The sequence below is a fragment of the Poecilia reticulata genome, chromosome 17 (assembly GCF_904066995.2).
Source record: "Poecilia reticulata chromosome 17, P_reticulata-male-v2, whole genome shotgun sequence".
Lineage (NCBI taxonomy): Eukaryota > Metazoa > Chordata > Actinopteri > Cyprinodontiformes > Poeciliidae > Poecilia > Poecilia reticulata.
Genome location: NC_088846.1, coordinates 21,418,491 through 21,445,390, shown reverse-complemented (window position 1 = coordinate 21,445,390; position 26,900 = coordinate 21,418,491). Strand labels below are relative to the sequence as shown.

The window sequence follows — 26,900 nt, the reverse complement described above, 5'->3', positions numbered from 1 at the left end:
ATCACCATAAATGACATTTCCTCTTTGTTACCCGCGGTGTGATTCCCACGAATCAACATGGGAGGGCCGCACTATCAACTTTTTCTAAGCCAATCAAATGCAAAGTTGTATCGCCTTTCTGGTCGCTAGCCAATAGCGCGGTAGTATTTCGCAGCGAGGGGCGGGGCTAAAATGCTGGTACAGGAAGACTGACTGAAGTGAGGTGGGGATGAGAAATCATCATTTAGTTAGCTCGCTGCTAGCTGCCTATAGTTGAAGTGTAATGAGCTTAGTAGCCCAAATTTAGAATATTAGTTTACTTTTGGTGGGGACAACGACGACCCTTTGACATCAAGAATGAACATAAGTTAACAATGACGGGGGAGAAAAAGAAGAAGAAGCGGCTGAACCGCAGCATTCTTCTAGCAAAGAAAATTATAATAAAAGATGGAGGAAGTGTGAGTTAAATATTTATTTATCTTCGTTAACTTAGCTTACCATTGAATACAGTTGCTCTCGACTGTTTGTCTAGACCGAAGCCGTGTGTAGCTAATGTAAATACAGCAGAGCTGAAGTTGTTTATGGCTGTCTGTTGAATATAATGTTAACCGTTAAACGCCGTCTGGCTGTTGGAGGCACCGCTGAGCTAAGTGGCTAACTGTAACACAGCGGCCTGCTAGTGGTTTACACGTCAGCTCAGGTAACGCTAGCTAGCTAATGTCAACAACACCGATGTTTCTTCCTAAATTAGTTATTTCGTTACCTGGAATTGTTGCATTCTTTCCCTTACATATTCATCTTAAGCTTACCGAGTTCTTTGTAGAGTGTGTGACTTCTCAATAAGTCAGCAAGCCCAACATTTGCTTAAATTCACCTTAGCTTTTTTATATTGACTGTTTTTGCAATGAAAGTGACATCTGCGTTGTTGAATAAAACGAGTTTTTTTTGTTTAGCTTTTGTACCAGAATAGGAAAAACTCAGGGTTATACCTGGTTGAAGGAACAACATTTAAATATTGTTTGCTAATGTTTTATACGAGCTAAACAACTCGTACAACATTCCAGAGTAATAAGCGTTGATTCCACCTGCCATACTAAACATACACTGTCCAGTAACATAATGTTGTCTTTAGTGTATGCTATGATTAGAAATTAGAGATGAACCATTCAAAGATTATTTTTTTTTATAATTTTTTTGAGCTGATTTTTGTAAAGCTCTTACCTGCTGGTACCAATTCTCGAGCGACAAAATACATTTTTACTTTCTAGAAAACATAAAAAAATAAACTGTATTAAGAATGAAGTGTTCATTTCAAAATGAAATGAGGATGTCTCAAAAACAGCAAAGAGTTACAGGGCTAAATCGCTCTCTGCATCATTGACGATCCTCCAAGTTATAAGACGTTTAACATCTGGAACTGAAATCTAATTAAAAGTATTTTGGAAAGGCTTGATCCATTAATTTACTCTAACCACACAGAATCCTTAAGAAGCCTTTCTGTTTTGGAGTTAGCATTAATTATTTCCAGAAGGACCAGAGATCAAATCACACGGGGTGTGAGAGAGAGCTACACAGCTCTGCAACTCGACAAAATGTATTACTATTTTAAAACTAAGACACCACAATTAGAGCTACAATGTTACACTTTATTTGGTATATCTGCATCTGCAGCGATAATATTGGTAAAGATCATTCTCTCTTATTTATTTTCCCTACAGAGTTAGTAGATACTTAATTTGTGAGCTTTCAAAAGGCTGAAAACGTTTCCTAATCCAGTGTGATCCATGACAGACTGAACTGGACTCAAAGAAATAAAATACAGAAACATTTTTTGCCCTGTATAAAGCTTCTTATAATCAGCTGACCTCAAACTCAAAAGGGTTGCATCCTGGGTGAACAGAGAAATGTCTCTATGGAAAATAGTTCCTTTTTAAGTAGCTTTTTACTCATTTTTCTCTTATGACTTCATTGTTGAACTAGTTATAATCAAAATGGCGAAACTTGAGTCATCTTCTTAAAACAACTTTCATACTGTGTAGTCGCTGATTGTAAAAAGATCTTTTTTTTATATTTCACAGTTTCCGGGAGGCCAGTCACAGTAACAGCCCATCAAAATGACTAAATCTCTAGTGCACATATCTGATAATATTTGGCTTTCAGATATAACAACAAATGTAATTTTTTTCTTATTTTTTTCGACTTGTTTTAGTTGTGGATACCATTTAGAGAAGCTATTCTGCCCTAAACATCGTCAGTGAATACAGTGATTAGGAATCTTGTAATAATTCATATTTTTTCCTCCTCTGAATTCATTTTTTAAACGCCTCAGTAACATTGAATATAGTTTGGTCGTCTCCTCTTAATAACATCTTCCACAACGAAATGTTACCTGGCAGCACTTATGTGTGGTGCGTTCAACAACTGGAAAAAGTCAGACTTTTCAGTTTTTGCCATTCAATCTCTGAAGCAACTCACCAACCAATTTCAATTTAAGTATTTTGAAGTGCGTTAACTAATAATGCTGAGTATTCTACCCGTTTATCTTTCTGCTCTTAATGGAGTTACGCAACTATAACAAATTGATATTTGCTGGTGAATTATTTGGCTTTTCTGTTTGGGTTGAGTTTGCAGTCAACTGTACAACAAACATGCTGTTTTGAATACAGAAGACGGGTGACGCTCCTTCGATCTCCACATCACAACCGGTTGAGTGTTTTGTAACTGCAAATATTTAAAAGCAGCTGAATTTGTGCTTCTTGAAATCGTTTGTAATGCTTCATCCAGCTGCCCAGCAGTGTGCAGAAAAGGGATTCTGTGCTCCAAACACACAAATGAAAACTCTTTCAGTTTCTCATGAGAAAGAATTTTAAATGGTAGCTTTTAAAACTTATACGTGTAAATGTCCCATGTGTGGCTTGTTGGCGGTGTTTGTATATTTGATGTTTTGGTCACAGTTCTGTGTTCAAACTGAAGATGGAAAAATTTGCGATCCACTCGTGTTGATAAGAGTAAATGAATTATGTTCTATCCGAGGCTTTTGGAAAAGTGTGAGCAATGTGGGATTAGTTATAAATGGAGTGATGCATCACTGTTATGTAATCAGTTAAAAGTCAAACCTTCTGAAAATCTATACGAAGGGAGAGATGCAAACATGGACTAAAAGGGAAACCACAAACATTTCATTTCCTTCAGTTTAGTTCTGGTCATCCGTTTTACTCCACTTCCGACATGCGTAGCTCTTCTGCTACGGTTGTTGTTGTTGCTCCAGATCTGGTCTGACCACTCGGACATCATGATTTCACCTCCAACAGCCAGATTTTTTGCCATCTCCTCATCCAGCCACAGCAAATTGTGCATTGAGAGCTCACTAGTCAATAGCATTGAGTGCTATCTTAATGTATTGCTTGGCGTCAGTTTCATTTAGAGGAAGTTGCGTCATGTGTGAATCAGTTAAAGCTTGTTCCTCATTTTGTGCAAATCGAGTCATCATAATGAGCTGAAATAAAGGAAGTTATCAAGGGGAGGATGTGGACCCCAAGCAGGAGTCTGCACTGCTTTTACACGATTGGAAATAAATATGAAAACAAAACTGATTAACTCTCAATAATAGCATCTAGTGGTTTGCTGCACAGCATCCGTTCTCTGGCTCCAGCATCGCTTTGTCACTTCAAAAATTCACTTTGGAGTGACGGGACTTTCCCACAAGGGAGTTGGTTTTATTAGAGCTAATAAGGATGTCTATTCATGTTTCTCTGATTACAGAGGTGTCTGTTTTTTAGAATGACCTACAAATGGGCCTCGAGAGATCGTTGCACTACTTTGGCTCCACCTGGATAACAACTGCTTTTGTTTTCTGTTTTTTTTTATTCATTTTCGATTAATAGAACTTTAGTGGTTTCAAGTTTGTCATAATTTAGTTAGTTTGTAGTGTATGCAGAAAATCCGATCAAACACATTTTACGCTGGTCTTCTTGCGCCCAATTGAAAGAAGATGAATGAAATTTAAAAAAATTAGTAAAATGTGTTAGTATACAATAAATATTTGTCGCAATAATGAATTAAAACAAGTAAATTTCCATTTGCGTTATTTATCGTTTTTCTACAAAAACTGACTGACAAAAACCTTTAGTCTGGTGTTTTGGTCTCAACTAGCCCCTGGTTTTGAAGGACAATTTTATTAACAGAGACTTCATAATTCATTTAATTTCTTGTTTTTGTTTATATATTTTGGATATTTAAAATGTCTTCGAGTTCCAGTGTTAAATGTCTGTTGGAATTTAATGTTTATTCATCTTTGAGCCTCAGCATTACATTACTTAAAAATGGTCTCGCACAATAATATTATTGTTTATCGCAATAACTTCTGGGACAATATATCGTCCAGTGAAATTTGTTTTTGTGACAACAAAACAACCTTGGAAGACTTGAGATCACCATCCAGAATTAACATATTAATCCAAATATTCCTCGTTGGCATCCACAGCCTTCACAGGTTCTCATGTGATCGTATAGTTTTTATAATGCGACAGAGTCTGGCATTACGTTTATGTTTCCATTATCAGACACTTTGAAGATGTGAGCTTGATGTTTCTTGTCAGCTAACCGCCTCTGTGTGTTTCTCTGTCTCCCTTTAGCCTCAGGGAATCGGTGAGCCCAGCGTCTACCATGCTGTGGTCGTCATTTTCCTGGAGTTTTTCGCATGGGGTCTTCTCACCACCCCGATGCTCACGGTAAGCCACACTCGGCTGCTATGTAAACCAGCATAGCATTGTGTTGTGTTTGTACTATTTAATTATTTTAAACAAGTTTCTAAAAACAAAGAAAATGTGTAACCAAGAACAAAATAATTAGACGACCACTACTTTTCTGATTTAAAGAAGTGAACATATTTCATCTCACCTCTCATATCGCTTATCAACTCAATAATTATCAGGAATTTGTAATGAAAAACATGTTATGACATTCATAATTATTGAGCCTGTTTAATTTACTGTGTAAAGAACCTACAAATAAATTATACTGCAAAAAAAACAAAAACTCTTAACCCTTTCATGTATACTTGGTCACTGCAGTGGACAGCTTTGTAAAAGCCATTTTCTTATGGATTTTTATGTTATAAATGCTCACAGACCACAGAAGTGGACACCAGCGCATCATACAAAACACTATCAACTACTGGCCATCAGCTGCAAATGCAAGAAAATATTTGTTACATTCAATAAGGCAGACAGACGAAAAAGCATTCAGACCAACTCGGGGATATCCAGTCCCTCCTCCTACTGTAGAAACTCTTGCAGGGGGAAAAAAATTGTGACATCACATAACCCCTAAAGAATAATACAACTGATGTATTTTCCCAATAACAACTTTGTATTTGGAGAAAATCACCTAGAAAAAAAAATCCTGGAATTTTTTTTTTTTTTTTTCCAAAATTTGTTTTCCCACCTTTTTTATCTCTTAAAAACAGTTGGAAAAATCCTGACAAAAAAGGATTCATGCATGAAGGAGTTAAACCTTTGTCTCATTGTTGGGACTTTATGTGATAGACCAACACTGTAACACGACTGTGAAGCTGGCTGTATGAATTTCAGTTTTTATTTTTACAAATACAGCGTGCCATTTGTATGTATGTAGCCCCCTTTATTCTGATAACCCAAAAACAACCAGTTTAACCAGTTGCCTTCAGATGGACTTTATTTAAACACTAAGCTGTGTGATGATTGGGCAGAGGTTGTTTGATGTTTGTTAGACATGAGTGAAAAAACAGCATTATGAAGCCAAAGAAAATAACCAAATACAGAAAAGATGAAGATGTGGAGAAATTTAAATCAGGGTTAGGTTTTTAAAACGATATTCTAAGCTTCACACAACCTCACAGAGATTTGACCCATATTGGATTTTCACAGCAGTCTGAATGCCCCAATTCTGATCTTTTCACCTCTAAAAAATCACATCTGTGCCACTTCCATATGTGGAACAAATTCTGATACTGAAGATGTTTTCAAAGCGTTTGTAGTCCGAACGGTCATGTTGCATTTCATCCAACTTTTATGTCATCGTTCTGCAACAGAAGAAGTCAGATGTGGTAAATTAGGACATAAACAATGGATGATACTGAAATTATGGTAGAACCTTCCATAAGTGAAATTCTTCACATCTCAATCCCGAACTTGCTGGCTCTGACTACACATCCAAACATCCTTCCCTACAAAAACTGCGGTCAGGTTTCTCAAAAGGTCATTGCTATTAATTGCTCTTTTGTTTTTACTAGCTTCCTTCGTCTTGTGATTTTTTTTGACAATAATGTCAGCTCCCATTGCTGAATAAACTTTAAAATTGATCCATAAACACCATAAACATTCTTCTTGTGCGCATTTGGGTCGTTTTCACACAGAAGTCTCATTCCGGTCCGGTTTAGTATGAATGATCATCCAACACCAGACCTCATTCCAGTTAAGAATCTGTGGAAGACCTGAAAATGGATGTACACAATTTTCATTTGTGAAAATGTCTTAATGTGATAAAAATGTTGATTTATTGTTGATTTTATTGTTGATACATTTCCATCACTTGATAATTATGTGCTATTGGACGATTAATACCTGACACCAACTATAAAGTCTTAAAAAATGCAAACATTTCTGGGTTCCCCCCAGTGAATTATAAGCCTGGTGGGCCACCAGGCTTTACTTGTACCCCCACCAGGCTTAGCGCAGTTTGTGTTCAGATATTAATCCTCCAATCTTTCAATAATACAATGTTTTTTAACTCAAAACACGACGGCCTCTTTATGAATGATTGCTGAGCCCCCGAAGAAACTAATTTAAAATGGGGACATTTTCAAGAGCAGTATTTTACATCCATACACTTGCCTAAAAAAGATGCAATAAGCAGTTTTTCATCATAATTTTTATTATTACAACAATAAGTACCACACCATATTATGATAAAATTCAAAGTCCATGTCAGTCAAACGTTGTTCAGACACTTTCCTGTTTTACAAACCGAACTGGGCAAACATTTACATTTACATCTTTAGGTGTGCAAAGCTGGCAGAGTTCATCCTCCAATACGCTTATTTCCAGCTAAAGGTTTTACTACTCAATGGGACTTAATAGTAAAACATTAGTTTGTATTAAATACTAGCCAGCTGACCAGAACCCTGTGTGATTTCTTTTCAGCAGATGCTGAACAGAGAACTGTGGATATGGCATCAGTTTTATTGTCAGTCCTAATTCTCTGTTGAAAAGGCTTATCAGGGGGTCACTGGCTCGTATTGTCAGCCCACATCACAGACTCTGTTTGGCTCAGAGAACTGTGCCAGCAGCTGTGATGTAGCGTTTGCTGCAGAGGTTTCCTAAGTTACACAAAACGGAAGAATGACTCTCCATCATCCTGCACAGACCACAGACTGTTCCTTTAAAGCTGTTTTATAAATGACTTGCCATAGGCTGTGCTTTATTTCACACCAGCTGCCCGGCGTTGAAGTTGGAAGTTTTTCACTGTAGCAGATTTTATTACCTCTGGTTTCCAGCCACATATTTTTTCCTTTAATCACGAGTTTTAGCTGTGAACCTGTTTCAAAATATGCGTAAACATCTGTTTGCCACATGTTTGCCAGAAAGGGTTATGCAATGGTTTCCTGTTCGAAGGAGGTGTTTGTTTGTGCCATTAATTATTTGGGGTTCGTTGCCCTGCTACGAAAAGCTGATTAGCATTTTTTTTATCTAATAAGAGGCTGCCTGAAGATGAGAAGGACTGATTCATTAGTCTTCAGTAAACATTTCAAGTTTGACTGTACTTAACTCCGAGGAAGAAAAGACTTTTCCTTCACAGACAGGAACAATAACCAGACTCTCAGCTTCAAACTAAACATGTCCCAGTCTAAGCTAACGCACAATGTTCCCACTCTGGTGTCCCTGACATGAGCAAGACTTTGAACTTTTAACGATTTGAGCCCAACTTACCCAGACGTAACCCTTTTAGAAAGCTTTTTATAGATGCACCAGTCAGATTTGTGACCAATTTCTTATAAAGTAAACTCTGTTTCTTTTTAACAACAGTAAATAACAGTCAAAAACTGTATTTCATTGCTGTAAATGTAACATTTTTCAAGGATTTTCTCAAATTAGCACAGTGTTGTACTCTACGTCAGTATCCTGCATGTTTTAGATGTTTCCCTCCTTCAGAAAAAGCCGGTTGATCAGCTGTTGACTGAACAGGCTGTGCTGATGATTTGCAATCACCTGATCAGGTGTGGTAAAGCAGGAAAACCTCTGAAACATGCAGGGCAGTGCGCTTTCAGGACCAGGGCTGAAAACGCTGCTCTACTTCATCGAATGTGTTTAAATTCAGAAGAATACTTCAGGTCGTAGGACAGGTTATGTAAATAAAACAAACCTAAAAGAGAATTGCAGCATATCTCAGTCCCCTAGATGATTAAAAAAATGGTCTCCATGTGATAATGCAGAGGTAAAAACTCATCATTCGTTTTCAATTCTTAACTTTTCAGCAATAAGCTAAATGTACTCCAAAAAAAATGTGCATTTACCCAAGTTGTGTAAACCCAACATGAACAAATTCTTTCCTCCTTAGAAAATGATTCATGTGAGAATGATAACACTGAAGATGAGGAGCAGACAGATTCATCACTTTTAAAGACGTTTTAACTAAAGTGTAATGAAACGAATGACTAATGTAAAGTTGAATTTCATTAGTCCTCTGCAGTGTTTGGACACATAGTTGTGCCTGGGCCTGTCACAATAAACTATAAATAAATTAATTTCATGATAAATTAAAAGAAACTCATTAATTTTCATTTTCTTGATTCGTCATTTTTCTCTTTTCTTTTTCTTTTTACCAAAAATCCTCAGTCTGGTGCTTTGGTCTCAGCTATCTCTTTTTTTAAAAAGACAATTTTGACTTCATAATTCATTTTATTTGTTTCTGTTTTTTTCTTTATTTGTTTTGGATATTTCAAATGTCTTTCATTTCCAGTGTTTAAATGTTCACTAGAATTTAAAGTTTATCGATTCTTAAGAATGTGTTCTTGTGTTATTATTGCATTACTACTATTGCATTACTACTATTATATGACTTGAAAATTGTCTCAAAACAACAATATTGTTGTTTATCACAATAAGTTCTGGGACAATTTATCGTCCAGCAAAATTTAAAAAGCCAAACATTTTTATTTTTGACTTGAAACAAGTTTGCAGCATGAATGTCAGATGGAGATACATTTTATAACTGTGTTAAATAACCTGTACTTGCTTCAGTTTAATTGATAAAACATTGTTTTGTTTTGTGTAGTTGGTTTTTCTCTACATTTACTAATTGTTTCTGTTATTGTACGTACTTTCTTCTGTGAGGTCGGGTAAATTACAGAACCGAAGTTACTTCATCTGGGTTCCTGTGTTTGTTTTTCCAGGTATTACATCAGACATTCCCCCAACACACATTCCTGATGAATGGACTCATTCACGGTGTGAAGGTAATTATTACACAGACCTGCATGGTTCTGTTTTCTCTCATGCTTCATCTTCAGTGACATAACTGCAATGTAATCGTCACTTTTGCATAAATTGATGCGATAAATGACTTCGCATTTCCGTTCATCCTTTATGGACATGATGGGTGGTTGGAAGCAAAAAAATCAATATTACACCATGAAAACCCATTTATGTGCTACATTAACCACAAAGACTCGCATAGCTCGATCTTTACTGCATGTCGTCCACTTTCTCTCTCGCTCTCTTCTCATTTCCTGTCTGATTCCTGTGAATTAAGGCCACAAAATCTGAAATAAGCTGTATATTTAACAATCAAAATACTGATGGACAATTCTACCAGTAACTGTCAGAAAATAGATCCCCCAGAAAGCTTGCTAAGCCCGGGGGTTGCGTGCTAGGGCAGTCATTCATCCAGCGGCCCATCATGTTTTTTGAGTTAAAAAATGGTTAAAGTTGAAGGAAATTTGAAATATCACTTGATAATTATGTGTTATTGAAAGTTTGGAAGATTAACACCTAAACACCAACTATAAAGTCTTAAAAAATGCAAACATTTTAAAAAGACCTAAATAAATCACCAATGCTTAGCCTTGTGGGGGCACAAGTAAAGCCTGGTGGCCCGCCAGGCTTATAATACTTTGGGGGAAACCCTGGTTTTGGTTGTTCTTTCAGTCAAAGTAAAAGTTGAAGGTTTTGGGCCTGCAGAAAGACATTTTTTTGTTTGTTTTTTTTTTTTTTATTTTAGCCTAATGTTTTGCAGATATCCCTCTTTACTTTTTCAGAGCACACCTACTGATCTTAGGAGCCTTTATGTCCTGAAGCTTTCTCAGATTTTGGCTTACTTTAGGACAAATGCACTTAGGGGTGCACTGATTTATATTTGCCAACTGTCTTAGTTTTGGGAGGTCACGTAAAGCCGATCTTATCCCCCGATCTTATTCACTTCAGCAAAGGTCTAAAAATCAACCACCATAATTTTTTGAGGATTGGCTGATAGACTGGACCACCAGGTCATGTCCTTCATGTTTACAGGTAAAAGGTAATCACTCCATTTTTGCCAACTTTGCGACTTTCTTGTTGTATTTTGCAACATTTCAGACAAAAGAAAAAATGGTATCGGCCAAAATCTGAATCGCCAGGTTAGGCTTTTTGAAGATCAATAATTGCCGATTGGCCAGAAATCTGCAACCGGTGCACCCCTTAATGCAAGTGCATCGTTTTCCAGTAACATCCTTGAAAGATACTTTTGAAATGCAGCTCTTTTTCTTTGTCATATCTGCAAGTCTGCTGCTGCTGTTACACGTTCATTCTTCTTTTGTCTGATCCACTCTCCAAAATCTTTGCCTCCTTGTTTTTTTCCAGGGCCTATTATCATTTCTGAGTGCTCCTCTGATTGGAGCGTTGTCAGACGTTTGGGGGCGCAAGTCCTTCTTGCTGCTAACAGTCTTCTTCACGTGTGCTCCCATTCCACTGATGAAGATCAGCCCGTGGTAAGAGCGCAGTTCTGACATCCCAGAGGGTGGAAAAAAATCACAGCAGCAAAGGTCAAAATGTTTTTTTTTTTTGCTGACTGATTTATTGAGTCTGACGTGTGCGTCGGTTCTTCTGCTTTTAGGTGGTATTTTGCAGTCATCTCCATGTCTGGCGTCTTCGCCGTCACCTTCTCTGTGGTCTTTGCTTATGTGGCAGACATTACGCAAGAGCATGAGAGGAGCACAGCGTATGGCTTGGTGAGAAAACAGTGTTAGAAATAAAAACCGATAACTCTGACCCTCTTGTTTTCCTTTTGATCACCTTTTTTCTCCTGGTCCTTCCAGGTGTCTGCCACCTTTGCTGCCAGCCTGGTTACCAGTCCAGCCATCGGAGCCTATCTATCAGGGGCCTACGGTGACACGTTGGTGGTAATCTTGGCTACCGCCATTGCCCTGCTAGACATCTGCTTCATCCTGGTGGCCGTCCCGGAGTCGCTGCCGGAGAAAATGAGGCCGGCGTCATGGGGAGCACCAATCTCCTGGGAACAGGCAGACCCCTTTGCTGTGAGTAAAACACTATTTAAAGTCGACTTACAGAGATGTAAGGGAGTTTAACACCTGATAGTCTGGTAGACTCGGTTTGGGAGTCAAAATTCCAACATTTGTTACATTTTCAGCTGCTGCAGTTCACTTTCACACTGTGTTAAATAAACTAAATTCTTTGGAAAACTTGAACTACTGAAGGAAAAGACACAAAAACCTCTGAAGAAGACAGGAGCGCAACGTCATTCTCCATAAAATATAAACAAAATGGAGGTTGAATATTTAAGGGTTTGTTGGATTTCTCTTACGTATTTGGTAAAAGACCATGAACCATTTCTACTTGTAGCGCTATACTTGCACCTTTGCTTTGATTGTATTTACCCAGAATGCCCTGTGCTATAGTTTGCTTTCTGCTTGTAGAATGGTCTCCTGTTCACTTGCATCCACATTTGCATTCAAGCTGTATCAGAGTTCACTTCAACTGAACCGAGTTCGGTTCTTAAGGGGGACCAGATTTCGCTTTTTTGGTCGGCATCATCGATTGTGCCTTCACTCTTCCCCAAATGAACTGAACTTTCTAGACGATCGAACAAAGCTCGGGGTTCCTGGGCGTTCCTGAAAAATATAAAATTAGCTGTTATTTTTTAGATTTGTCCATTAACTAAAAATTAAATGCAGCATTTAAAATGTTCTATTTCCCTAATAGCAAAAGTCTAATGAACCTTATTGTTATGGATTTATGTTTAAACAACATGCTTTATCTTTGAATTCTTCTTGATCTTAACGTTTTACTCATCATCATTTCAAATTCTAACTTGTTTAAATATACAAAAAGAGAGATTTCCCTACATGTTTGTTTTTTTCCCTGCATGTTTGTTTTTTAGACTTCAGGTTGAACTAGTCCTGTGGGAATTAAAATTAGAATTAAAGTGCAGCGATTGGAAGGTGGGAATATGTAGCGTGCTTTGTGCTGAACTGTTGTTGTTTTTCTCCGGCTCAGTCTCTGCGTAAAGTGGGCCAGGACTCCACGTTACTGCTCATCTGCATCACAGTGTTCCTCTCCTTCCTCCCCGAAGCTGGGCAGTACTCCAGCTTCTTCCTCTATCTCAAACAGGTAACATTTTTTCATTTCCTTCCAGAACTTTCCCTGGTATTATGAAACATAAAAGCAGTCAGATTATTAACGGTGAGTCCACATTCAGCTGTATGTTGTGCTTCTAGCATGGGGCTTTTTGTTGCAAATCCTTTCAGGTCCTTTAAGTGAATGTTTGGGGCTCAGAGTTGCTCCTCCTGCAGTTCATGATGAACGTCGATAAAACGGACGTCTGAAGTCTCAGACAAATTAATCAGTGGGTTCTGGAAAATGTTTTACAATGAAGCAGGATTAAAAATGCTTGAATTTCAATTAGGTGTTTTCGAGATTTCTGTATAAAGTCCTTGAAAGTGCTTGATATTCAAACTGCACCGTTTTGAAACCAGACATTTTCAGACACCTGATTCAAAGAAAGAAACTTGCAGATTTTTTTCTCGCTATCTGAAGTTAAATCAGATTACACTTTTCTTGCTTTCGATCAGATGCAATTACCAAACTGATTTCTTTTCAATAAACTTGCCGAGATTATTTTACAATTTTTAAGGATTATTTTTTAAATTACATTATTTGTATATTGTGTTTAACCATTTCATTTTAGCAGGATTGTCATTTGTTTGGGTTGTTTTAGTATAATAAATATATATTTTTTCCTAATTGATTATTAATCTGTATAATTGAAATAAAACATAAAACATTTGTTATATTTTAATTTACTTTGTCCCTGCCGTACAATGCAAAATTCCATCACAAGACATTATTAATAACAGTAAAATATGGTATATTTTTATAAATAAATGTTCCTGTTTTTATCTCCAAAGTGTGGTTTTGTAAAAGTGCAAAAACTTACTTTGAAAATTCTAAAAGTTCTTGACTCTTTCTGCATGAAAAGTGAGTGAACCCTGAAGCTGCAATTTTCTGCTGCAAGCCATGAGTTTTACTCAGCAGCTTGTGACGCAGGTGTTAAAGTAACATTTATAGAAATGCAAGGCTTGCATCATTCTGCATCCACTGTTGTTTTCTACTATTAATTATCCTGTTGTCCCAAGAAAGAATCTAACCAGAGCTGCAGGATGCACAAAATGATAAAGAAAAAATAAAGAAATCTGAGATACGGCTCCTGCATAGACTAGTCAGGCAAAGAGTTTGATAATTAGCATTTTCTAAAAAGTGAAAAATGTTCAAACTTATTTATTTGTCTGAAACATGAACATTTGAATTGATGAGACTTAAATAATCTTGTTACATTTCAACGTAAAACTAACAGTTAATTAGGGCTGAAACAATTAATCGTCATTAATTGAGTATTGGAATAATTGTCAACTAATTAAGTAATCGATTAATCGTTAAATGGAGTATACACACCCATTTTTTGACAAACAAATGGCTGATAACATATTCAGAGCAAAAAAATACACATACATTTCGCATCCAAAATAAAAATACTTTTGTCTGTAAATAAAAAGTTTTTAGATCCAAGTTCATATTTACTGAAGGAATGTGATGTTACTGCATTTTAGGCAATAAAATCTTTTTTTTTCTTATTTAAAAAAGTAATTAGATTGTTTATTTACATCATTTAATGTGTTTCTAATGTTGTATTAAATAAGACTTAGGTGGTTAAATGAAAAATCTGTTGAAAGTGTCATTTACTTTATCTGATTACTCGTCAGATTTATTAATAACTAAAATGATTAATCTGGATTTGCCGCAATTTAGTTTAATTTTTTCTATGATCATTTTGGATTTTTACATTTTAGCAGAAAGAGAACCCACAGAAAAAAACTGACTTGTCTAAAATGTAATAAAATTCAGTTTCGTTGTTAGTTTTTTGACCAGTTTTTAAAAATGATACCACAGAAATGTTCTTCAGAGAATAAAGCCGACATCTGCTCAGTGTGAGCAGTGAAAGGTGAACCTGATCCCTCGGTCAAAGCTGCTGAATCAGAAGCTTTAGGATTGTGCAGTTTGATAAACAGAAAAAAAAAACAACTGTGTCACTGATTTGTCCTCAAAAGTCCAGGATGTTGTAAAACCTGAAAAAATGTAGAAGTGTTAGACATTACGATGTGGAGAATTAGTAGAAATCCTGATCAGATCGTCCTAAATTCCTCCGTTGCTCTGCAGTCCAGTTTTTTTTTTCATGCTTCAGGGATTATCACAAGCAGCATGTTGAGATCTGCAGCTGTGCAGCAAACCGCAAAACATTGTGAGGTCTGACTTACTACTACTGGAAACATCATTAACTTTTCTGAAATATAAAGTAGCTGTGTCCCAATCCCAACCATGATTTTCCTTTCATATTTATTCAAAATTGTAAATTTATCTATTTATTTATTTACTTCACAGGCAAATTTGGCATCTTTTGTAGGCCATCAAAGATTACATTTTCCTGAAAATCTATGTGAGAACAAAACAAAGTGCAGTGACAAAAATAAATAAAATGATGCTCTTATTTTTATTTCATAAAGAAAAAAATGAAATTTTAATGACTTAAAATGATCAGTTTCTCTGATTTTACTTTTTACAGGTATAAGTTTGAGTAAATGACGGAAAAGATGCCGTGCTTTCAGACCTCAAATAATGCAAAGAAAACAAGTTTATATTGATTTAGAACCAATAATACTAATGTTTTAACTGAGGAAGACTTCAGAATTCAATATTTAGTGGAATAACCAGGAGGTTTTAATGAGGTTCAGTGCAGAGGGCTCTGTATTTTTTCCAGAGCTGTGTTTATGATTACTCAGCATGTTGTTAATGTCCATCGTGACGAGACTGAATTGGTCAGAAAAAATAAAATGGAGCTTATTTCAGACATGAATGTAATTCCAAATGAATAGTTTTGATCAAAAATATGACTATGAATCCTGAAGCATTCCCTGGAAACTTTGAAACGACTGAATGTATGTGTTATTTATGAGTTTTCCATTTTATTATCATCATCTACACAAAACCTTTGCACTCATAGGTACATTGTTAGTAATAAAGATGAGAAAACTGACTTGAAAACATCCAACCGATTGTTTCCTTCTCAGATAATCTCCTCCATGTTAAACTGCAGAGTTAAAGCCTCATACTTTTACTATTTTAGTTGCCTATTAAATTCAGAATAGTTTGTGGGAAACTTCAGGAATCTCAGGAAATAAAACAGAAAAACCGCAGAGGTTGATTTTAGTGCAGCAGAACAAGTTTGCTGAGCGACCCGTTTCAGTGTTTGAATGAAGTGTTGGCTCATTAGGATGGATTTACTAACAGGCCTGGGGCAAAAAGTCCACGTCGTCAAAAATACCAGCGCTAATAGATTTCCCTGCTAGCGCCAGCGGACAGCTTCATGCTCCAGAGGCTGTGATCGTTTTTTTTTTTTTAAGCAACCATTTTAAATGATGTTTGATAAACAGATTCAGAGTAAACCTGTTGAGCAAGTCAGACTTGCACCTGCAACTCTTCTGTCCCACAGTAAGGGGGGAAATAAAGCACCTAAAGTGGAGCGGCCACAATTGCTCCGCTGATATCTTTGTCCTTCTTTTTTCACTGTCACAGTTTGCAAACTCCTCACATTACCTTCGTTCCTCCTGTTAATTGTCTGAAAGGCTTCAGAGTCCACAAAGAGAAGCTCCTTCTGAAAAAGGAAGTGGGACAAGCAACTTGTTGACAAAATGTCCCATGCCAGCCTCTTGTTTTTGTGTCTGGGTGTGAAATGCATAAAGGTGTTAGTGTTGATCCATGCCTGTCGAACAGTCGTGTGCTAACCTGTTATGAATGTGCTCCTCCCCTCAGGTCATACGCTTCTCCGCGGAGACGGTGGCTGCCTTTATCGCCGTTTTAGGGATCCTCTCCATATTGGCTCAGGTATAAAACAATAAGCTAATGTCACGTTTCTGCTTTTGCAGTGTTTTAAAACACTTCGAAATGTTTATTTATAGAGCTCAATAAAATTAAAGCATGTTAATTTTTCTTTTATCTACGCAAATCAGAAGTGAGATTAAAATATGAGCTAAATATTCAACTTTTCTGCCTGCTAAGGATGTTTTTGTGCCTGTTGGTTCCTCAGACGGTGGTGTTGGGGATCCTGATGCGTTCTATAGGAAATAAAAACACAATCCTGCTCGGCCTCGGCTTCCAGATCCTCCAGCTGGCCTGGTATGGCTTTGGCTCTCAGCCCTGGTCAGTGATTCTTACACTTTTTAAACACCTCATACATTTTTATCCAGTTCAGAACACGAGTTGGGTTAGAGATGCTGCCATAAATCAAACCACTACAACCAAAAGAAAGCAGTTTATCTCAAAGTGGAATCTTAATGATTAGGTGTTGAAAGAGCAGAGATGAAATCCTCTTCAGCAGTTTGAATGCTGTGCTGCTGTCTCCTCCCACCGACGCGTAGATATGCAGCTGCTGGTGTTGCAGTGGAAAAAAACAACAACATTCCTGTTGCAGAAACACACCACTGAAGTCAGCTGTGTGCGTGTGTGTGTGTGTGTATCTGTACAGTACATCTGTTTTCTGGTCTTATTTGTTTAGGAAATGCACTGCAAGTATCCTCTGGTGCATCTTAATAAATAAAATATGATTGAATAGATAGTTTATTTCAGTAGTTAAGGTCAAAAAGTGAAACTCTGAGGCCTATTTCAAGCATTTGTTTCTGTTTGATATTGATCAACATGGCTTAGAGCAACCGAACCCTTAGAATTCAGTTTCTCCATAAATATTTATGTTATTTGTACACCGTTTTCTACCACAGTTTTTCCTTCCAGTCAACTTTCCATTAATATTATTGGATAAAACAGCTCATTTAACAGTGAGGCGTTTTCTCTTTACACAGTGAATGTCTGCTGGACAGAAGTCAGTTTTCACCCTAATTATTTAGTCCAATGTCATTAAATTTAGGTATTTAATTCACTGTAACCTCTTATCAAAATAATCCCTTGAAATATATTAATCTGTATGTATTAGTCTTTATGTAAGCTTTTTTCTAAATGAAGTTACTGAAACATTCTGATTTATTGAAATATTTAATATGCTGTAATTGGGAACAAATATTATGTATCTTATTATTGTTGTAAGTCGATGCACATTTAGAAATTTAGAGATTAATTGCATTCTGCTTGAGTCTGCAGTATGCCTTCATTTTTAATAAAAAAAAACTGTTGAATATTACCCATGTTATCTCAGTAAGTTAAAAATTTTTTACAGCTTTTTAAAAAATTATAATTGTCTTTACTCCAATCCACCACTAGATGGAAGCATATTCCAATAAAACATCGCTTAAAGTCCAACAGTGTTAAAACCTGAATGCTTTTTTGTTTGTAAAACATGTAGGGGGCAATTTTAGTGACTTAAAAATAATTTCTTATTTAATGGAGTGTTTAAAATTGTTATTTTATAAACTATTTTTGTTTTCGTTTCTCTCCAAGTCGGCCAAGTCTTATTGTTTTGAACCTGACGCAGCACACTAAAATAAATTGCATCGATTCTGAAATGACATATTCTCACTATGAGTTTCCCTGGATGCAGAAAATTCACCAGAAGTCACAGAAAATGTTATGGTGGAGTTGGATAAGATCAGATTAATCCATATTGAAAGGATGAAAACTAATGAGGCATTTCAAAACTTATCAGCAGATTCAGGTAGCTCCTAGTTAACATTTACTCGATTACGTTTACCTTGAATCACTTTTTTGAAAAAATTTACTTTTACAGTATTAGTTCATTGTACTTCTTACTTTTACTTTGCTACTCTTGAGTAAAATTTCTGGATTCTCTACTGACTGAAAAACAAACATGTTTTAACCAAAAATTCACCAGACAGAAACACAAACCTGCAGTTTTTGTTAGTTTCATAAGTTTTTTTTATTAAAAGAAACTGAGTGGACACATTTTTCTTTTGCCTGACTTTATTTGTTCTTATTTATATTAATTATTGTTATTTTGGTCCTTAAAATACCAAAATTTCCACTTAACTTTATATCTGATTATGTAAATTTAAAATATTGATAATCCTCATAATTTGATTTAAAGATTGATCATTTGATCAGACATTTTACCAAATACTTTTACTTCTACTTGAGTAATTTTGTACTCTTTTGGTGTGCTCTGCCTTCCTCTGCTTATCAGGACAGTCTAGTGATGATTTCTTTGGTGTAGTTTTTGTTTTCAGTTTCTTTCTCCGGACGCCATGTAGTTGGTTTGTATCAGTTTGGTGGTCATGAAATAAGAGTTTTTTTTTTCTTTCTCTTTAACACCGACTGCAGGATGATGTGGGCAGCTGGAGCCGTGGCGGCCATGTCCAGCATCACCTTCCCCGCCATCAGCGCCATCGTGTCCCGTAATGCAGATCCGGACCAGCAAGGTGAGCTTCACTTTCTGTGTTTTCTGAGATCTAAATGTCAAGATATTTCCATTGAACATCCTCTTTTTAGTGCTTTTTAGTATTAAACTTGGTGTTGAACACAAATAATGACATTTAGTTAGCTGGAATAAGATAGTTTTACATTAAGTGTAATTGATAATCAACATAAATAAAACGAACCATGAGAAAGTTTTACTATTTTCTATCTAAGCAGCCTTCAACAATAGTTTCTTAAGCCTTTAGAGTCTTTCTTTAGACACAGAAGTGCTCAGAGGAGTGTTTCCTTGTTTGTTTTGCTACTGAATACTTTCCTGTGAATTATTAAAATGTTTCCTGATGTGTCCCTGCTGTCAGGGGACAGACACGTTCGAGTTACGTCCTGTCCTCTGTGTGTTTACACATATAACAGCAGCACTTGTGCTAATTATCACAGTTTATGCTGTTCCTTGCCTGGAAAAGTGTCTTTCTTTGTTTGTTTCTTTCTTTCAACACTCAAAAACTGAGTCTGGAGAAGTACACATGTTTGGATTAGAATTGTGCAGAAACCCTGAGAATATGTGAGTTTCTTACTCTTGTATTTGTACATATTTTATAAAAATGTTCTCTAGAATCTGGTAAAATTCCTTTTTTAATTTGTTTTTTTTTGGCCAAGACGACTTCCAGTTTTCTTTGTGGTCTGCCCAGCCGGTTCCAATTGTGGTTTATTGTCAATTATTGTTGTCGTTTTGTCTAACTTTTGCAAATCCGTTACTCTTTCATACAAAATATCTGAAATTACTGTTTACAGATGGAGCATAAATAGGAACAAAACGGCAAATTTCCATTTGTATATAAATTTATACTAAAAAGAATGAATTTTAAAGAAAATATCTAAAAGTTAGTAAAATATTATTGCTTAAAAGCTAGAAAGGTTTAAATATGAACCAATTAACTCTGGTCTGAGATCATATTCAGGGAGTGAGGAGGGATTCAGTTTGGTTTTCACTTTTGTTTCCTTTTTTTTAATGTCTTTCTTAATTTAATTTAGTTAAATGTTTGTCATTTGTGTAGGTGTTGTCCAGGGGATGATCACTGGCATCCGAGGGCTCTGTAACGGTTTGGGTCCGGCTCTTTACGGCTTCGTCTTCTACTTGTTCCACGTCGAGCTGACGGACTCGGACGGCTCTGACAAAGGTGCCAAATCCAACATGGCCAACCCCACTGACGAGGTGAGCGACGACGAATCTCTGAAGACTTTTCAGAGAGTAAAGATTTAAAATCCAGGATGCAAACTACTGGCCGTTTGCAAGGCTATGAAAAGTCTTGCAAAGGCGTTGCACAATTCAATAATTGTGCAATTTAAGACAAATTTAATGCAGAGAGTTTCTTCTTAAATTAGTTTATAGTTGACTTTTTCCACAGACAAAATTAAAATCTTCTCAAAATGTTGGATAAAACACAAATTAATCATGTTTTGGGTGGCTTTCATTTTCTCTTCCTAGTGAATACAAGCATCAACAATGTTGATCAAATACAGAAACATTATTTGGTGATTGATCTATATCTCCTTTTTTGTTGCTGAAAATGGACAAAAATATATATTTATAGACCAAAAACAGAAAAAAAGGGAAGAAATTCTATGCTATTCTATTAGTAAAACAAATGTGACACTCTTTCATGTTTTGGATTCATTTCTCAACTACTTTCCGACAAAAAAAAAGAAAATCAGACTACTTTGTACACTTTATTAAAACTAAGTGCATTAAAATACTTTTTGCGTTTTAAAGGGTGTTTTTTACCCACAAGTATTTTTAGCTGGACTAATTTTGGTGTTTGCGTTTGTTCATTGCTTCTATTTTTATTTTATTGCCAGTGATGATGATGATTGTGCTTGTCCTTAAGAAAAGTATTTGTGGGATTTGTTTGTCCCGTGATTTGTGGTCCCAGCTGAGGAATCTGGGCGTTTCTGCGCTGTGACAAAACCACAAGCTCCATAGTGCAAGGAAGCAAAACCCCCCATTGAGAGAAATTACCCAGATGTTTTGCAAAGCAGTGAATCTAATGTATTGCATGTTTAAGAAATAGAAACCTTGGTTTGAAAAGTGGAGTTTGAATGATTGGCTAGTTGTAAAAACACTCTGCTTGAAAAAGTTAGATTTGACTAAATGTTACGGGTTTTGTTTTTTTCATATACATATGCCTTTTTTAAAAAGTCCTGAATCATTACAGCTGTCAGTTAGTCGCATGATAAATTAAAATAAGTGCTAAGTTTCATTTGCATACTTGTTTGTGTAGTTTAAGTGATGAATATTATTAAAAAGCTGTCATTTTAAAAAATGTTGCAAACATTTCACAAACTTTTTCACTTTTATCTTTTACCAAAAGAAAGTAAAACTGGACATTTTGCCTGTTTTCTGTGTGATTAGTATTTTTGTTGGGACTTCAGTATTTATTTTATTTATTGTTTTAGGTGTTTTGTTTATTTAGTTTTGATATTTAAGCTAAATATCCAAACAGTGTTACATTTTCTTGTACGTAATTTGATCTTTGAGAGGACGTACTGGTACCATAGTCGGGGTTTCCCCCAGAAAACTTGCTACGCCCTGTGGTTGAGTGCTAGAGCATTCATCCATCCAGTCGGCCGCCATGTTTTTGAGTTAAAAAATGTTTAAAGTTCACAGGAAATTTTAAAATATCACCTGATAGTTATGCGTTATTGAAAGAATACCTAAACACCAACTATAAAGTCTTAAAAAAAGGGAAATAAAAAAAAAAAACTAAAATAAATAAACAGTGCTAAGTCTGGTGGCCCGCTAGGCTTAAAATCCACTGTGGGAAATCCTGATTATGTCCTCATTGTTAGAATAGTTAAAATGACAATATTTTATGGTAATAAATTTGGGAACAATTTATCATCCAGCAAAATATGTCACAATATCAAACATGCTCTGATTTTCATAAGAGTGAGAACTTTTGTTTTCTTTAAATTAATAAGTCGTTTTGTTCCTCTCTCGTCAGAGTGCCATCATCCCCGGTCCTCCTTTCCTCTTCGGAGCGTGCTCAGTGCTGCTGTCCCTGTTGGTGGCGCTGTTCATCCCGGAGCACACGGGGCCCGGCATGCGGCCCGGCTCCTACAAGAAGCACAGCAACGGGGCGCAGAGTCACTCCCACAGCCCTCAGGGCAGTGGGGCGGAGGGCAAGGAGCCGCTGCTGGAGGACAGCAGCGTATAACCTCAGCTAAGTGGGGCACACGCCCCATTTAAAAAAGAAAAAGAAAAAAGACAGACGCACACGTTTAGCCACAAGGACACGCATCAGAGTGCCGTGGAGAGGAGTTTGTCCACAGCACAAGAATGGGTGCTCCACCAGGCCGTTCTTCGTCTAACGGCGGGTTTATGAGGACTTTCTGGAGGAAGCGTTTAGTATTTTGTTTTTGTTTTTTTTTGGGTGTGAGTGAGAGAGACGCTGCTCAACTGGACTCCATTTTCTCTGCAGGTGTGGCACGTAGAACCAAGCGCAAGAGGGGGTGTTTATTTAAAATGTCGCTACGTACCTGTCTGAGTCTTGATATTGGTTTTCGTCCAGCTGGAGTGTAACGACAAACACTCGAGCTCTCGTACTGGAAAGCTAACTTGTGTCCCAACGCTCGTCGTCGTTTTCGGACCTGTAAGCGGAGCGTTGAGGAAACGCTGCCTAACCTCAGCCAGGATGGCCGACCTGTTCAGATGATGAAGGCTTCAGCATCAGGACCACAGATTTATTCAGATATCAGACTTCTTACGGAGAGAAGTGCAGGAAAGAGACCACTTCGTTAGCTGAAGTCCCTTTTCAATGTTTACTTGCAGTTCTCTAGATTCATAGTACAGTTTGGGTTGTATATTTTTCTCTGTTCAAACTGAAGTCCAGTTGTGCTTCAAGTTTTTAATTCAAGAAACAAACGTTGCCTTGAAGTGGCTTACCATTTAAATAATAATAATAATAATAATAATAATAATTTTTAAAAAAATAGACATAACCTGTATGAAGACCAAGGTCTGAGAAGGCTCTGTAATCTTACTCTGTCGCTCCCATCGGAGCTGTTAGACACTTTTTATTCCTCCGCATTCGAACCCTTCCTGCTCAACTCGGTTCTTGATGTGTATCAGCATCAGGGCGAAGGCTTACAGAACCACGTTTGGTTTTTTTTGTTTGTTTTTTAATGTCTAAAGCATCAGGACCACGTAGAGCTATCGATTAGCAGGTCAGTGGTCGACGCTGACTGTTAACACAAAGTTTCTGGGAATATCATTAATACATTCATGAGAATATCACACTCAAAAACACAGAATCTTACCGAGCGTTTTCATTTAGTTTCTAGCGCAAACATCTTAGTACATTTGAAATAAAACAAAACTGACTGACGAGTAGCTAATCAGCTTGTTTGAAGTCACTAATTTCCTAATATTGATTTTTAAAAGTACTAGTTTCTCTAGCAGATTATTTCATTCATAACATTGGAAAAATGTCTTGTTGTAAGTGAAATAATCTGCCAGTTGAGCTTGAGAAATATTAAGGATTATTCACTCAAAACAAGCTCCTGTAACTTGCTGATAAGTTACTTGTAAGTTAGATTTATTTAAATACTAAGATGTTTGCAGTAGAAACTAGACAAAATACTTTAAGATGTTCTGTTTCTTGCAGTGCAGCGATCCTGCAGCATTAAGTCTCTTCACTTTGTGGTGTGGTGTGTTGATTTCTACAGTTTCACTAAAAACTGAAGGTTTCATTTGTTCCCTCATGTTTAATCGGCCAACTGAAAACACGGCGCGTTTCTCCAACCTGCATCGCCTCGCTAAGCTCTCCGGTTGCACTTATTTACAGAGTTCCTGAGGAAAACAGTTTGACTTCAGTTAGAAAGTAGAGGATGGAAAAAATGTTTGTTTTCAAACTTTTCTCCCTCTCCCAATGTCTAAATATTAAATTTTTTTCTGTCTTTCTTTTCTTTCTTCCTTCTTTGAGTTTCTTGTTCCTACCTTGTTTCTCTATCCTTCCTCAATTACTGTCCTTTCTTTCTCCATGCACCTTTATTTCTTCTTCTTTTGTCCTTCCTGCCTTTTATTCTTCCTTACACTTTTCTTATTTAAAGTCGCCCCTGTAGAATTTCATCTGCCATAATTTTGAAGATAACTTGTTTTTCTTTTACATTTCAGTAGAGCCTGCAGATCTCAGTCTGAACATCTTTATGTGAAAAGCCTGCAGGAACTCTGTATTTAACGGTTCAGTGTTTAATATCCTGGAGGTTTGATTGCAGAAATGTTGTAAAATCCTGTTTTTGATCTAAATCCTGTTTCCTCATTGGGAGCTGTAATTTAAATCTACAAATTCAGCTTCTTCCTCCTGCTTCCCTGAGCCCAGTCTGCTGCTTAGGACCTTTAGCATCGGTCCTCTATATTTAGTGTCATTTTCCTGCTCAGTCGGGTCAGTTACTGAATTAAATGATTCAGTATGGTGTAAAAAGAGTTGATTGGGTCGTACCACCTACAATAAGCTCTTCCTGATCAGGATTTTTTTTTTCCCCCTCCCAGTACAAACCCCAGTTAACTCGCTCACCAGTGACATTCCAGAGGCAGCAGGTCCTGTTTTCGCTTTCAAACGGAGCAGTTATCTAAATGCGAGCATTTTTTACCCTCCGTTTTAATGCGACTCACTAATATTTCGCCTCATAGCTTATTTTCATGCGGCTGCAGTTAATCCACTGCGGACAAAACGTACAGGAAACAAAAAGGTTCTTCAGCTTCGTCCTTGAACTTCATAAATTTTAAAGAGTCGAGTTTCAGCCGCTCGGTTATCTGCAGAATTAAATACAATCTTGTTCACTGCGAATGTCATTGTAAAGAGTGGAATAAACTTGTTTGAAAAAAAGTCAGATTTGCAAAATAAAACGCTCAGCTCTACTAGAGATGATCCTATCGAGACTAATTTAAATCCAGGACATTACGTGGACTGTGAGCAACATTGTTGACTTTTTCCAGCTTTATCTGCTTAAAGTTCGAGTCTTGATGAGGAGGGGGGAGTTTCTGAAAGCAGATTTCATTTTCCAGAATCCATCTAAACATTTCCAACCATCCTACCTTAAACCGCGCTGCTGCTTTTCTTTGAGTTTTGCGGGGACATTTAACCTGCTGCACCATAAGGACTGAAGCTGTTCAAACGTTGATAAAGAAATATTAATGCTTTTGGTCCTGTATTTCCAAACAATCCCTATAAATGAGGAATAAAATAATAATTAAAAAAGAGGATGTTAACAACCCTTCTCTTCCTTTTCAGTGTGAATAAAACCTCATTTGAAGATGCTGCACCTGAAATGGACTCAAATGATGTTGTACAAATCGATACAGTCTGTTTTTGTTGCCTGTAGGTGGCGTCCCGCTCTTTCTTTTGGTGGTTTTGGGGAGTTGTTCCCCTGCAGGTTTTATTTTCTTCTTGTTTGTTTTAATCATACCTTTACTAGCTAACTGATATTTAATAACTGAGCTCACATGTGTGCCAAATGTGTTTGATTTTGCTTCTTTTTATACTCTGTATGCACTTGAGTAATTTGATTATTGGTTTCTTTTTTTTTTTTTGTCTTAATATCTGGCAGAAGATGTAACTTCAAAGGCTCTATTTTTTTATAGCTTTTTAAGTCCTGATTCTGTCATTTTTAGGAACTTTTACTTTTTTTTTGTTTGTTTTTCTTAGATCTCTTCAGCCTTGGTCTTCATTTAATGACAAGCATTTCACTGTTTGTTTTTTTCTGTTTTGAGTGTATTTGTGTGTTTACCAGATTGATATCTGAATGTTCCACATCATTTTGACCACATAACTGAGCCTGTCACAGTTCTTATTCATCCAGGCGGTCTTTAAAGTTAATTTAATCTTAGACTTTCCCGATTCGTAGTTTATTGGACGAAGCACAGAGGTAAACACACATCCCCGATCCTCTGTAAATTGGTAAGAATCTGCACCAGCCTCCATGTGCGCTCATACTCCAAGCGGACGACTGCAAAGGTACAAAAATCACCTGTACACGCAGCAAATGTAAATATATACTTGTCGCTCGAGGAGCTGGCCGCCTCTTGGTCCTGTTTGGTCGTACGGTGCAGTTATATATTTCTCAACGCGTACCTGTTATTAGCCACTCTTTAATTTTAGTGCAACGTGGTTTGTGGCCTGAATCCCCCCCTTCTCTGTGTGCCTAAAATTAGCCAAGAAATGTGTATGGCAACGTAAGTAAACGGTGGTTATTATGTAAATACGGGAAACTAATGATAAACTATTTATTAAAGGTTTATTGTACAATGAAATGTTTGCCTCAGTTTTTTGCAAAGGAACCATTAGGGTGTCTTTTTTTTTTCTTTTTTTTTTTTTGATCTCCTGAAGCGTTTGGTTGAAGGCGAGGCAGCCACGTTTAATGCTTTTTAAATCTGAAGTTAATCTCTTTCCAAACAGAACTCCTGTTAGCATTTATCTACTGTCTTTAATGCCTGCCGTTATTTAATCCCACGGCTTTTGTTTATTTTTCAAGGTTCCTGTTAGGACTGCTTTCATTTTATGATCACAGGTTTTATGTTTACAGTGCTTTGCTAAAGTATTCATACCCTTTTTCACATTTTTGTCATGTTACAACCACCAATGGAGCTTTTTTTCACTACCAAAGACCTTAAAAGCATATATTATTTAGCCCCCTTTCCTCTGATACATTAAATAAAATAAGAAGTGACCTAATTAGCAAATAATTTTCATTTGTAATTTAATTTCTGTAACTGCAGCTGTGCTGTGAAGCCAAATGGCATCATGACGCCTATAATAACTTTAGAGGAGCTGCAGAGATCCAGAGCTCAGGTGGGAGAATTTGCATAAAAAGAGTCAAAGTGCTTAAAAAAAGAATAAAAAAGTACGAATGTTTTTTGGTGTCTGTAGAATTGGCTGTTTCAAGAGCCTTCTGGTATGTTTGTTG

The 26,900-nt window shown here is 36.7% G+C and overlaps 1 protein-coding gene across 1 annotated transcript; it reads left to right on the top strand.

Annotated features, from left to right (window-relative positions):
- Positions 1 to 176: 176 nt before the first annotated feature.
- On the top strand, positions 177 to 26,247 carry slc71a1-2 (solute carrier family 71 member 1-2). The gene is made up of 12 exons (XM_008434445.3): positions 177 to 437; positions 4,614 to 4,709; positions 9,410 to 9,472; positions 10,854 to 10,981; positions 11,107 to 11,221; positions 11,309 to 11,527; positions 12,507 to 12,620; positions 16,374 to 16,445; positions 16,648 to 16,760; positions 18,846 to 18,943; positions 19,994 to 20,151; positions 21,941 to 26,247. The coding sequence occupies exons 1-12, from the start codon at positions 354 to 356 to the stop codon at positions 22,151 to 22,153; spliced, it is 1,473 nt and encodes a 490-aa protein (XP_008432667.1). The 5' UTR covers positions 177 to 353; the 3' UTR covers positions 22,154 to 26,247.
- Positions 26,248 to 26,900: the final 653 nt, after the last annotated feature.